Source organism: Podarcis pityusensis, assembly GCF_964106645.2.
Source record: "Podarcis pityusensis genome assembly, chromosome: 5".
NCBI lineage: Eukaryota > Metazoa > Chordata > Lepidosauria > Squamata > Lacertidae > Podarcis > Podarcis pityusensis.
This window is the reverse complement of record NC_138032.1, coordinates 19,524,280-19,536,311: the sequence shown is the minus strand read 5'-3', so window position 1 is coordinate 19,536,311 and position 12,032 is coordinate 19,524,280. Positions and strand designations below refer to the sequence as shown.

Below are 12,032 nucleotides of genomic sequence, written 5' to 3'. Positions count from 1 at the left end.
ATGGGGAGGAGAGAGGAAAAAAAGACAATACCTGACTACGGGTACCATTCCCTCACACTCCTGGGCTGCTTCCTGGGGGGCAGCCGCGCCGCTTTGCCGGCGGCCTTCCGCCCGACAGTTCGGAGGATGCTTAGGAGCGGCGGGAGGGCTGAGCGCTGTTGCCCCATGCTCCTGGGCTGCTCTCTGGGTGGGGGTGGGGAGAGCTGTGCCGCTTTGCCAGTGGTGTAAGGTCGCCAATATAAGCTGCACATTTTTTCTCCAAATTCCAATCATGAAAAGTTAGTGTGGCTTATATTCAGGCCAATTTAGTAATATTTCACTGTCTCTTCTCCAGTCTGGAAGCTGATTGCCAAAGTGCCCTGTGAACCTATTATGCATTCTGCTCAGGTGTAGCTACTTTAAGAAGAGATTAGCCAGAACAGTATGCAAATTTGAGCAACTGCCTTTTGAGATACTACCCCATCGCATTTGTTCTGAGTCATCATTTCTTAGTTAACCTCTTTTCCCCCATAGCTTTCAGGAGAGAGTTCTGCTTAAATTCTACCCTAAATCATGGGAGCAGTGTGAAAGGACATTAAAACGACAACGTGAGAAGTTCTTTTATGTTAAGGGCTGAGATCCATTAAAACCAATGGGACTTACATGCAATTATGCTTAGGACTGGATGTCTAGTACTCATATTACTAACCTAAGTGCTTTCTTTTCTTGCTACTAGGGAGACTTGGGAGCCATAGATGAGAAGTATGATGTTGCAATTTCATCATCATGTGGAGCGTTAGATCACATTGTAGTCGACACCATGGATACCGCTCAAGAATGTGTTAAATTTTTGAAGAAGGAAAACATTGGAGTGGCAACATTTATAGGGCTTGACAAGGTTTGTAATAACTTTTTTTAAATAGATAACTTTTTAAGTTGAATAAGTCGAAGTTGCATATAGATTTGTTTTTACATTACTATGTTCAGCTGGTTTTTACAGTGTCATTTTTTAGATTTTAAAATGGCTTCTAATAGTAAAACTGTTTTATATATGATGGGTACAAATCCTGTAAGGTATATTTGTATAAATAGTATCTTATTACAGCCTGTTAAAATAGTCTTACTAGTGACAGCTCATGTTTGTAATAAACATCACAAAGTCTCAGTTTTTAATATAAGAGTAAATACATACTAGGAGTTATATATCTGCATAACATAGATTTACGTAAGGGGAAAATGGTGCTTCAGGTTCAAACGCGTATTAGAGAGTAAACCCTATGGAGTTCAGTGAGCTTTATTTGAATAAGCCTGTATATGATTGCACTGTTGTAATAAAGTATTTGAAAACAATTAAAATATGAACAAAGATCTATGAAAGTAAACTAAAGAGGTATATCAAGGACCTGTGCAGTTCTTGATGGTTAGTTTACTGGTTTTGTGGTGGTTTTAATCCTTCCAGATGACAGTATGGGAGAAAAGCATGGGAAAAATCCAGACTCCTGAAAACATTCCTCGTTTGTTTGATATGGTAAAAGTTAAAGATGAGAAGGTTCGCAGTGCTTTTTATTTTGCATTACGTGACACTTTGGTAGCTAATAACCTGGACCAGGCTACAAGGGTTGCTTTCCAGAAAAACAAGAGATGGAGAGTTGTAACTTTACAAGGACAAATCATAGAACAATCAGGTATTTAAATTTTTTAAAGTTGTGGTTAAAGTTTTATTTGAATGGGAAATAAAGAATTGCTAATTTGTTCTTGGTCCTTCCATAGGTACAATGACCGGTGGTGGAGGAAAAGTAATGAAGGGTAGAATGGGATCCTCTGTTGTAGTTGAAACATCAGAAGATGAGGTTAGTATGCTTTCTCTAACACCTTCTGGATTCCTAATGAGGAGTGGGAAGAATCTTTTATTGGTTACCTGCCAAGTGAAATCAGTGGGACAGAAAATACCCATCTAGTGCCAGGGTGGCTGTGGTCAGGGGCACAATCTGTGGATATGATGGGGAATGAAGGAACTTTTCAATCTGGCAGATCGAACATCGCTCATGGAATGCCCTACTTTGGCCCCTGCGACCTCTGGGACTGGTGTGCTTGCTTGGTAGCAGAGATGCACTTTTATAGTAACACCCCCAGCCAACCTTTAGCAGGGGCTATGTTGGTTCTGAAAGCTCTGCTTTTCTTATATTAAGTCTAGAAATATATTTTGATGAATTGGGGGCTTTTTTAGTCTGGTATTGAGAACAGTTGGCTCTCCAGGTGTTGAAACACAACCCTCTCATCATCCACGTTCATTCACTAGCTGAGGCTGTTGACAGTTGAAGTCCAGTAACATCTGGAGGGGCATAGGTTCCCCATCCCTGGTTTATTTGCATGTTATATACATTCCTTTTTTTACATTTTATAACTTGCCCCTAGGTAAATAAAATGGAATCTCAGCTGCAAAAGGATCTCCAAAAAGCAACACAGTTTCAGGAACAAAAAGTGCAACTTGAAGAAGCAATATCAAAATTGCACCAGAGCATTAGAGAAATGAGGAACACGTTAGGAAAGTACAGTGCAAACATTCAGGTAATCATAAGTTCGGCTAAAGATACCTTACTGCTTTTTCTCTTAGCTCTGGATACACCAGTCATGTCTTCTGATGGAGATTATCCTTTAAATATACTATCTTATATGAAGGATTTCAGGTATTTTAAAACTTGTTCAAAACACAGGCAATAGGAAAGTGGGCTGTTTAGCTTTGGCTGTTGATACTTGTTCCTGCATTGTATGGAAGAATGTTAAGAGCAGTTATTTTGAAAAGAGTGTTTGAGCCAGAGAGAATGTTAAAAAAAACCCCCACAGATTTTAGAAAAGGCAGGCCAGACAAACTAGTTTAAGATAGGGAAGAGAAATTGTCTCCAAAAAGAAAAGGCAAAAGGCAAGTTGTACACCCTATTAAAATGTTCTTAAAAACTTATAATGCACCTAATGTTTTCTGGTAAGCCTGTGGGCAGCAATTATCTTGGGGGTCTTTTGCCTATATTCTGAGCCAGCACAGGCTCTCATCTAAGAGTTATTTGTTAAGGTCTGTCTCCCAAGTCCAAGGTTAGGATCTTTCTTGGAGTTAGTCCTTCAGTCTAACCCCCCCCCCCTGAAATAATTATGTTAGTTGGTGTGGGCTGTTTTAGCTATTTTTATGTATGCAAATGTTTTATATATGTTTTTATTGTGTTGTAAATCACTGCTAGATGCCTCATAAGGAATAGTGTCACAAACGAAATTAATAGTAATTAATAATTGTGTTCTTTAGAGTTTGTCAGAGCAAGAGGCTCACTTAAAAATCCAGATTAAAGAACTTGAAAGAAATGTAATTGCTGCAGCTCCAGACAAAATCAAGCAGAAAGAAATGGAGAGAAAATGTCATTGTTTCAAAGAAGGTATGTCAACATTGCAGTAAAATATAATTGAGGGTGAATCATAATTGATGTGTTTTAGGGGTCACCCACTTTTTTGGCCCATGGGCACATTTGTGGGGGGAGGGAACCTGTACACGCAGATCCAGCTTTTAGTCTGCTCACTATATAAAACTTCACTTTTCTGAACCTACCTCTTTGTGCCCCTCACTCCTATCTGCTAGAAATCTAATGAGAGATTCAATAATTTGGAGTCTATTGTATTTCTATTCAGTAAAGCTATCCTTTCCAGTTAGTCAATAAGCCTGATGCTAGTAGTTATAATTTTCCTTGTAAGAAAACTATTCAATCTACAAAGCAAATAATTTAACAAATGCTGTTTAGGAAATTACAATTGTAGTAATGCACTCATTGCATTATAGCTAAGTATACATTTATTTTGCACAATAATAAATCTTGTAAACATATAAACATTTGAACACGTAGTTTGCTCATACCATACTGTTTATATATTTAGCACTAGAAATATTAATCAAGTTGTGGTTCTTTTTGGTCTTTTTTTGTCTTACAGATTATGACAAAGTTGCTGTAAAGGCTGGTAAATTGGAAACAGAAATAAAGAGATTGCATAATCTCATAATTGACATAAATAATAATAAGCTTAAAGGTCATCAAGACAATCTTGATAAGATAAACAAGGAAATAGATCAATGTTCTTCTGCTATTACTAAAGCTCAGGTTGCAATCAAGACAGCAGATAGGTATGGAAATGATTTTATATCCTTTGGAACCAACATAAAAAATAAACAGGACACTCATTTCATTATAGTGTTTAAAGAAAACAAGCAGCAAAATTATCAAGTAATGGATTTGCAACATAGTAGCTGATTCTTTTTAAAATAAAGGCTTCTATTCTTAAAATGTTAATTTGTGTGCTAATAGATTCTGTGCTTGTGTTGTGTGTTATCATACACAGTGGTACCTCAGGTTACAGACTCCGCTAACCCAGAAATAGTACCTCAGGTTAAGAACTTTGCTTCAGGATGAGAACAGAAATTGTTCTCTGGCGGCAGAGGGAGGCCCCTATAGCTAAAGCGGTACCTCAGGTTAAGAACGGACCTCCAGAATGAATTAAATTCTTAATCTGAGGTACCACTATATTTAGCCACTAAAATAGTGTGTCAGGAAATCCATGGACAATGGGGTAGGAAATAAGTATCACAGGAAATGATAGAAAAGTAGGAAAACGTAGGTGAGTAGTCTCCAGAAATTGCATATAGTCAGAACAACTTTGGAACCAGCCCCACATGACCATCCCTACCTTTCTGAAGCAGGCACACTGAGCAGGCCTTGCACCCCACGCAAGGCAGCAAGCTTTTAAGTTCTCTGCCTTGCTTACCAGGCTTTGAGAAGCTTCTTCCAAGAGCCTGATAAGGAAGTCTGAGAGCTGTGAAGCTCTGCCATGAGAACCCTTTGCAGAAAGAGCTTTTAATTCTCCGCCTTCCATGTGTTCAGTTTGTGCAATTTCAGCTGACCAGCTGCCAAGCACGTAACGCTGCAATTGCACAAGTTAAATGCACAGAAGTTGCAAGTTAGTTATATTTCCAGTCCTTTCACTCTATAGAAATTTAAAATCTGTGGTGTGTATTTTTCATAATGAAAACAGATTTTCGAAATGGAAATGTTACATCCCTTTGAATAATTAAAGATGGCCATCATATCACAGTCTTCTAATGTCAATATTTTGTTTTATATTCCATTTTTAAATTTGATTTATACTCAAGGTTTTAATGTCAGTAGAGTAGAGGCTTCTTACCTACTTTATTATTGTATTGTATTTGATAGAAACCTAAATAAATCAGAAGATGCTGTTCTCCACACTGAGAAGGAAATTGAAGAGAATAAAAAAGCCCTCCAAGACTTAACAGAACAGCTGAATACACTAGAAGAAAAAGCTGCTAAAGTTATGAATGACAGCAAAGAAGCTGAAGTATGTATGATACTAACTTACATTCTTTAAATAGGGTGTGTTTTAAAAGATGCAGAACAGTGTATTAACACTAAAAATGTATGTGATGTACAAGTAGAGTTTTAATGCATGTGGTAATAAAATCCACTACAAGTCTTCAACACCAGCAAAAATTGTATTTAAGAGAAAATATGATTCAATTGCTCAATTTATTTATATCATTTTAAAGGTACGCTCATATTGCATAAAAATGAGGCGCTGTTCACGCCAGAGAATTTACTATTAACACTTAAAAGCATTACTCTTGCTGTTCCAGGTAATAATTCTATATGCATCACTTCGGAGTAGAAAAACGTGTGTTTGTAAGGGGTGTGTGTACAAAAAAAGCCGACTTTTCCCTCATTCTCCAGGCATTAGTGTACTACCAGTCCTTTGCACAGCTCAGAGGTGGTGAGAAAAGCTGGTGTTCCACATGTCACTGAGTTGATGCTACTCAACACAAGGCTGCACAGAGAGGCCCCCTCCCTCCCTGCCCCTTTAACATCTGCTGCCACTATCCTAAAACATTCCCTGCAGCATTTGACCTTCCAAACGGTTATGTTGGACAATTATTTTGACGATGGGTATTACCTGTGTTTTTTCACATTTTAAAGAGACATTAGCATCTAGAACAAATTGGAGCTCTAGAAATGTAAACCCTTTCCGGTAACTGAATAATAAAAAATAAACTTCCACCTATGATCTTTACTTAGGAGTCTTTGCCAGAGATTCAAGCGGAACACCACTCTATGCTTCAGAAAATTAAAGCTATCCAAGATGAAGAGCATTTGCTTCAAAAAGAGGCTCTTAATATTAGGCTTAAAATTGAACAGCTAGACAGTCACATTGCGGAGCATCAATCAAAGATTAAATATTGGCAAAAAGAGGTAAACACTTTATAATACCTTACTATTTTAAGAAATACTATAATATTATGTTTTTGGGGAAAACTTTTTTTTTACTGCTTTTCCCAATCCTATAATATAGCAGGAATGGGTTCTTTGTTTTTTATATTGCATGTTATCTATCATACAGCAAACTACCAAGATCCTGAAAAAACTATAAAAGTCACAGACTATGCCTCATGGAAGAGTATACTATTTTCATATCCCACCCGGTCTCTTTATTATCTAGAGCCACTTTGCTGTCCGCAAAGCATGAGCCTGGCTTACTTTTTTAAAGAAACAATTTAATTTCTGCAGTGTCCTGTAAAATAGGGAGCACATGCCTTGCATTGCTACAATGTCTGTTTGATATAGTTAAAACTCCATACTATCCAAGATTTTTTTGTTTTGTTTTCTGGCTTGAAATGGATCATTATTCTTATTTGGATCACACTCAGATAGTGCCTAAATCAAGTTTGTTAAATCATAAATCATTAAAGTTGTTTCTTACCAATAGGCTGCTTTTTCATCAGAAGACCTTTAAAGTGACTACATATATAAATCTTAAAATATCAAATAAAAATGCACAATTTCTAGATGGGTGTGTAACTAAGAATGCAAACTTGTTCTATTAACATACAGTTAAGGTACAAGAAAGTTCCTTAAAGTGTAGCTGTAGAAATGTGAATATGACTTGTTCATTAATTACTTAAAATGTATTTTAGATATCAAAAATATCACTGCATTCTCTGGAAGATGAACAAGTAGAAGAACTTGCAGTGCTCAGCCAGGAAGAACTTGAGGCTATAAGAAACCCGGATATTGTAACCAATCAGATAGCTCTTTTAGAAGCACAATGTCATGAAATGAAACCAAACTTGGGTGCCATTGCTGAATATAACAAAAAGGTAATCATACTTTTTTAAAACCAGTATCTTGAATTCGTACAAGCAGTTACAGATCTGTGGCAAGACTGTTACCTGAAATGCTTGTTCGACTAGTATTTCTTGTTTGTCATTGAGAGAACCTCTCCTTATAAAGAGCTAAGTGGCATTACTTCCTGAGGAAATTATAAAGTTTATAGATTCCTTACAAGTGCTCACTTCAGCTTGCATGCTTTAGCAGGAAGAGATTGGATGAATCCCATACCAGAAATATTTCCAAAGGAAATTGTGGGCTTGTTATGTGAATGCTTACCTACGATCTCCAAGAGAGTGCATTGTGTTTGGTAAGCAGGACCTGTGTGTATAGCCCAGGCATAGGCAAACCTGGCCCTCCAGATGTTTTTTTTGGCCTACAACTCCCATGATTCCTAGCTAACAGGACCAGTGGTCAGGGATGATGGGAATTGTAGTCCCAAAACATCTGGAGGGCTCAGTTTGCCTATGCCTAGTATAGCCCAACTTCTAGAGACCTTCTCAGAAAGTCTCTTCTTTCTCACTTTTTGTATGGAGCATTAATTGATGGAAGGGGAATGCTAGGACAGCCTTCTTATGTCCTTCCTTTGCACAGGTGCTAAACATACAAGCCAGTTACTTCATAATCAATGTTCGAAACTCCCATTGTTCTAGACACATTTGTGATAGGGAATTTCATTAGCATGAGCAGTTTCTGAGTTCTGGGTGCAGTACTGCGCCTGAGATTTCAGATTAAAACTGCAGAGTGGAAGGAAAGGAGGACCTTTTTCTGCCTCCCCACTTCCAGCTACAATCTGAAGACTGGACCCTCTGAAGAGACCCTGTTAAGAATATTAGGGGGTGGGGTGGGCTAAAGAAGGACTAGACCATGTGAAAAATGAACTTAATATTTTAACCTCAGTTCATTTTCAGCTTTGTATTCTTGTTCTTAAAAAAGTGAGCCTAGACCTTTCGTTATTGCACCCATAACCTATGTTTAAGGTGTCATTTAGCTCCTAGCTTTCATATCTCAGTTTCTAACACTGTTCACAATGGCAACAGAAACTTAGAATTTCTTTTGTATATTAAAATTCTGGATAAATAGAATTTTGTACTTAAATCTATCTGATCCTTAACAGAAACACTTAGGAGTCATATCGAATATGCACATTTTCAATTTTTAGGAGGAGCTGTACTTGAAACGTGTGGCGGAGTTGGATGAAATAACCAATATGAGAGACAAATTTAGGGAAGCTGAAGAAGATCTTAGAAAACAAAGGCTTCATGAATTTATGGCAGGATTTAATGTAATAACAAATAAACTAAAGGAAAACTACCAAATGCTTACATTGGGAGGAGATGCTGAACTGGAGCTTGTAGATAGTCTGGATCCTTTCTCTGAAGGAATCATGTTCAGGTAGGTATTTTCTGTAAATATCTTGAAGGTATTTTGATGGTCCTTTTACCACTTATATGTGGTATATTTATGCTCATTAAATTTTGACTGCAGAATTAACCAAACTTGGCTGACTCACATGCAATGCTAAATTAAAGTTTAGTAGCATAAGAAGGATTGTAGCCCCCTCCACTGGTCTACATAGCTGTTAAGATTGTGAACTAAGATAAAATTCACTAAACTTGTTTTTTGTATATAAAGCAGATCCTAATTCGAAATACTGAAGTGGCATAATAGTGCTCTACCAAACAGCACTGTTGTAAAATTACTGAGATAATGTATATAGCATATACTTCTAACCTGCTTAGCACTGCTTAAAAGCTTGGTTGTGGAGATTGTAAATTGTAAACTCATAAATATATTCCTCTTTCTTTCAGTGTTCGTCCACCAAAGAAAAGCTGGAAGAAGATTTTCAACTTGTCAGGTGGCGAGAAGACACTTAGCTCGCTCGCTTTGGTGTTTGCTTTACATCATTACAAACCAACTCCTCTTTACTTCATGGATGAAATTGATGCAGCCCTTGATTTTAAAAACGTATCCATCGTAGCATTTTACATATACGTAAGTAGTACAGAAGCCAATATCCAAGTTTTACATTTTTAGTAGTATCAAATTAATGCTAGTTTTGTGTAAAATAATTAGAAAAGGTCTTGGGTATGTCTGCTTCTGGTGCATGTCAATGAAGAGCAGTGTTTCTCTGACTGAAGTGAAGGTACCCAAAAGGAAAGGGTTAAGACCCAGTACTGTCCACAAAAATAAGGAAAATGTCATTAAGTCTTTGAATTTACATCTTAGTTGCTTGGAGCCTTCCCCAGTTTGCGCTTCCCTTTACTCCAGAACAGCTTTTTTCACAAGCTCACAAACAGGTACACCTGTTTACGACTGTTAACAACTGCAATTGGTCTTTGAGATCTTATATAGAATGTCCTGGGAGATTGAAGTGTTCTCCTACTGGACATAAATCTGACATCAGGAATCACAAGACAGAGAAACCAGTAGGAGAACACTTCAGTCTCCCAGGACATTCTATACAAGATCTCAAAGTAGCTGTCATATTACAAAAGAATTTCAGAAATAGACTGGAAAGAGAAGTTGTTGAATTACAACTTATTACCAAACTTAAAACCATGGAGAGACCTGGTCTGAATAGAGACATTGGATTCTTATCTCATTGTACATGATAAAAATATTTTTGGTCATCTCATCCCTTGCTTTTTCCTCTAAGACCAATTGCAGTAATTAACAGTCGTCAACAGGTTTACCACACCTATCAGCCAATCACCCATCCCCACCACCCTTCTGAGTAATACCCCTCTCCACCTTCTCTATATAAAGGTCTGGTGACTTCTGTCTCAGTGTATCTGAAGTATGCATACACATGAAAGCTCATACCAAGAACAACCTTAGTTGGTCTCTAAGGTGCTACTGGACAATTACTTATTTTTTTATATATATTTCTAATGGAAGAGATTGAACTAGTCTTGGTGGTTGTTAATTACTAGCACTACTGCTTGAAAAAAACTGGGAAACTATTGTGGGTTTTTTGCCAGGCTCATTACAAATCCTAATTGAAAATATGTTTCAATTTCTAGGAACAAACAAAAAATGCACAATTCATCATCATCTCTCTAAGAAAAAACATGTTTGAAATTGCGGATAGACTAATTGGGATTTACAAGACTTACAATACCACAAAAAGTGTTGCAACAAATCCCAAAGTGATTGCATTGAAAGGACTTGCTGAACTTGGTTCTGTAGGGTGCTCCTGAATACAGAAATGATGTCTATTTAACCAGTAGACTTTTCTAATGAACATTTCCTAATACGCATTTTTCCCCAGTTTGTGTTTTTAAATGTGTTAGCAACTTTTTCAAAGCTACTAGCATGTTGAAAGAAAGAAAAAGAAAAGGAAGTTCTAAACTGCAGCTAGATGTACATTGCTCTGTGGTGCTTAGCAATCACCATTCCATGCCAGTACACTTTATTTTTGAGGTAAAGCCTATAATTGTTTTTAAAGCATTTAATGTTTTTATTTGTTAAAATAAAATCATAAATTGACTGAGGTGTGATTTCCTTGTATTCCTGCATATATACCAACTTCTAAAGAAAACTGAAATGCGTGGAAACTATAGGTTCATATTAAATATACATACAGTTGCAGAAGCCCTCATCTCCTTACCATTGTAAGGTTGCCATGTTGCAAAGTTGCTTGTATTCTCCAGCGTTTCTTGTGCTGCGGCAGTCTGCGTCTGGAGAAAGGTTGGCCTTGGTTGATAGGAGGGCTTCCAGCAACACTCTAGGTGTATTTCTCAAATTGAAAGTTAAAATGCCGTGTAAATTTTACTTCAGCTTATTTCCCTTATGGGACAGAGGCAACATTTCAAGCCTCATTTTTGTTGTAAGACAGAAAGAGCATCCCTGAGGATGGCCTCTTTCTCCTGGTATACCTTCCTGCACTTAGCTTCCTCATCTAACACAGATTGGAAAAAGAGCTTCTGCCAAAGCAAAATAAATGTGTAGCCCTTTTGCACTACCCAAACCATTTGCTCCTGGAGCAACTGAAGGTTTGTCTCGGTACAGAGGCTACATCTGAAACATGAAAATGAGATTTCTAATTTCTTCTTTGTTTGTTTGTTTGTTTGTTTTTAATAAAAATGTTAACTGAAGGTATGCAAGCAAAGTTCAAAATTCTTGGTCCTCCGCTATAACCATGCTGGTCAGTGAGCAGGCCGGAAACAAAGACTTTTGCTAAAGACACCCTGAAGGTCCACAAGATGTATTTACTTGCAGGCTTCAATCTCAATGAGAATCCATTGTTGAGGTGCTGGAGGATATCTTAACACCACCACCCTTTCCCTCTCTGGTTGGGAATGGGATGAACTCCACAGGTCCCATAAAAAAATTTTTGTTTTGAACAATTGATGTTTTCTTCCCTGGTCTTGTGCAGTATGGGTGAGGCTCAAGAAAGCAGACATGATTCTCTTGAAAGAAGGCAGATGCAGCAAACCACGTGTAGTGCAAGACTCTAGCTAGGTGGTGCAGTTCTCCTGGTTGACACTGAATAGTTGACAACCTTCCACCTCCTGGGAGATGTATTAATTACATTTAAGTCTCTGCTGAATATATTTTTTTTCTTTTGACCTAGATGACTAGATACCTTAAAAGATCTGAGGTACAGGCCCATATGGCACAATTAAGTGCTACTGATTTCAATGAGATTTATTCCCAAAGTAACCAATATATGTCCAGTGGCAAGAACATTTATAGATTCCTACTTGTTCATTTTACTCTAAGTATACCCTTTGCAACCCAATGATAAGGATATGATCATTGGTCTATGGGAACCTGAAATTTACAGGCCTCTCTGTCTCCCAAGTGGAATGTTTCCTGACTACATTATATGTGCACAACTGA

The 12,032-nt window shown here is 37.5% G+C and overlaps 1 protein-coding gene across 3 annotated transcripts in view; it reads left to right on the top strand.

Annotated features, from left to right (window-relative positions):
• SMC4 (structural maintenance of chromosomes 4) overlaps positions 1-10,676 on the top strand; it is a 46,716-nt gene extending 36,040 nt beyond the window's left edge. For all 3 annotated transcript variants that reach the window (XM_081007763.1, XM_081007764.1, XM_081007762.1), the window contains exons 13-24: positions 716-877; positions 1,439-1,664; positions 1,750-1,829; positions 2,395-2,547; positions 3,272-3,398; positions 3,946-4,135; positions 5,220-5,364; positions 6,096-6,269; positions 6,992-7,174; positions 8,347-8,579; positions 8,996-9,179; positions 10,211-10,676. In XM_081007763.1, the coding sequence (XP_080863889.1) occupies positions 716-877; positions 1,439-1,664; positions 1,750-1,829; positions 2,395-2,547; positions 3,272-3,398; positions 3,946-4,135; positions 5,220-5,364; positions 6,096-6,269; positions 6,992-7,174; positions 8,347-8,579; positions 8,996-9,179; positions 10,211-10,387 (2,034 nt within the window). In that variant the 3' untranslated portion in view covers positions 10,388-10,676. The remainder of the gene's footprint in view (positions 1-715; positions 878-1,438; positions 1,665-1,749; positions 1,830-2,394; positions 2,548-3,271; positions 3,399-3,945; positions 4,136-5,219; positions 5,365-6,095; positions 6,270-6,991; positions 7,175-8,346; positions 8,580-8,995; positions 9,180-10,210) is intronic.
• The last annotated feature ends 1,356 nt before the right edge of the window (positions 10,677-12,032 follow it).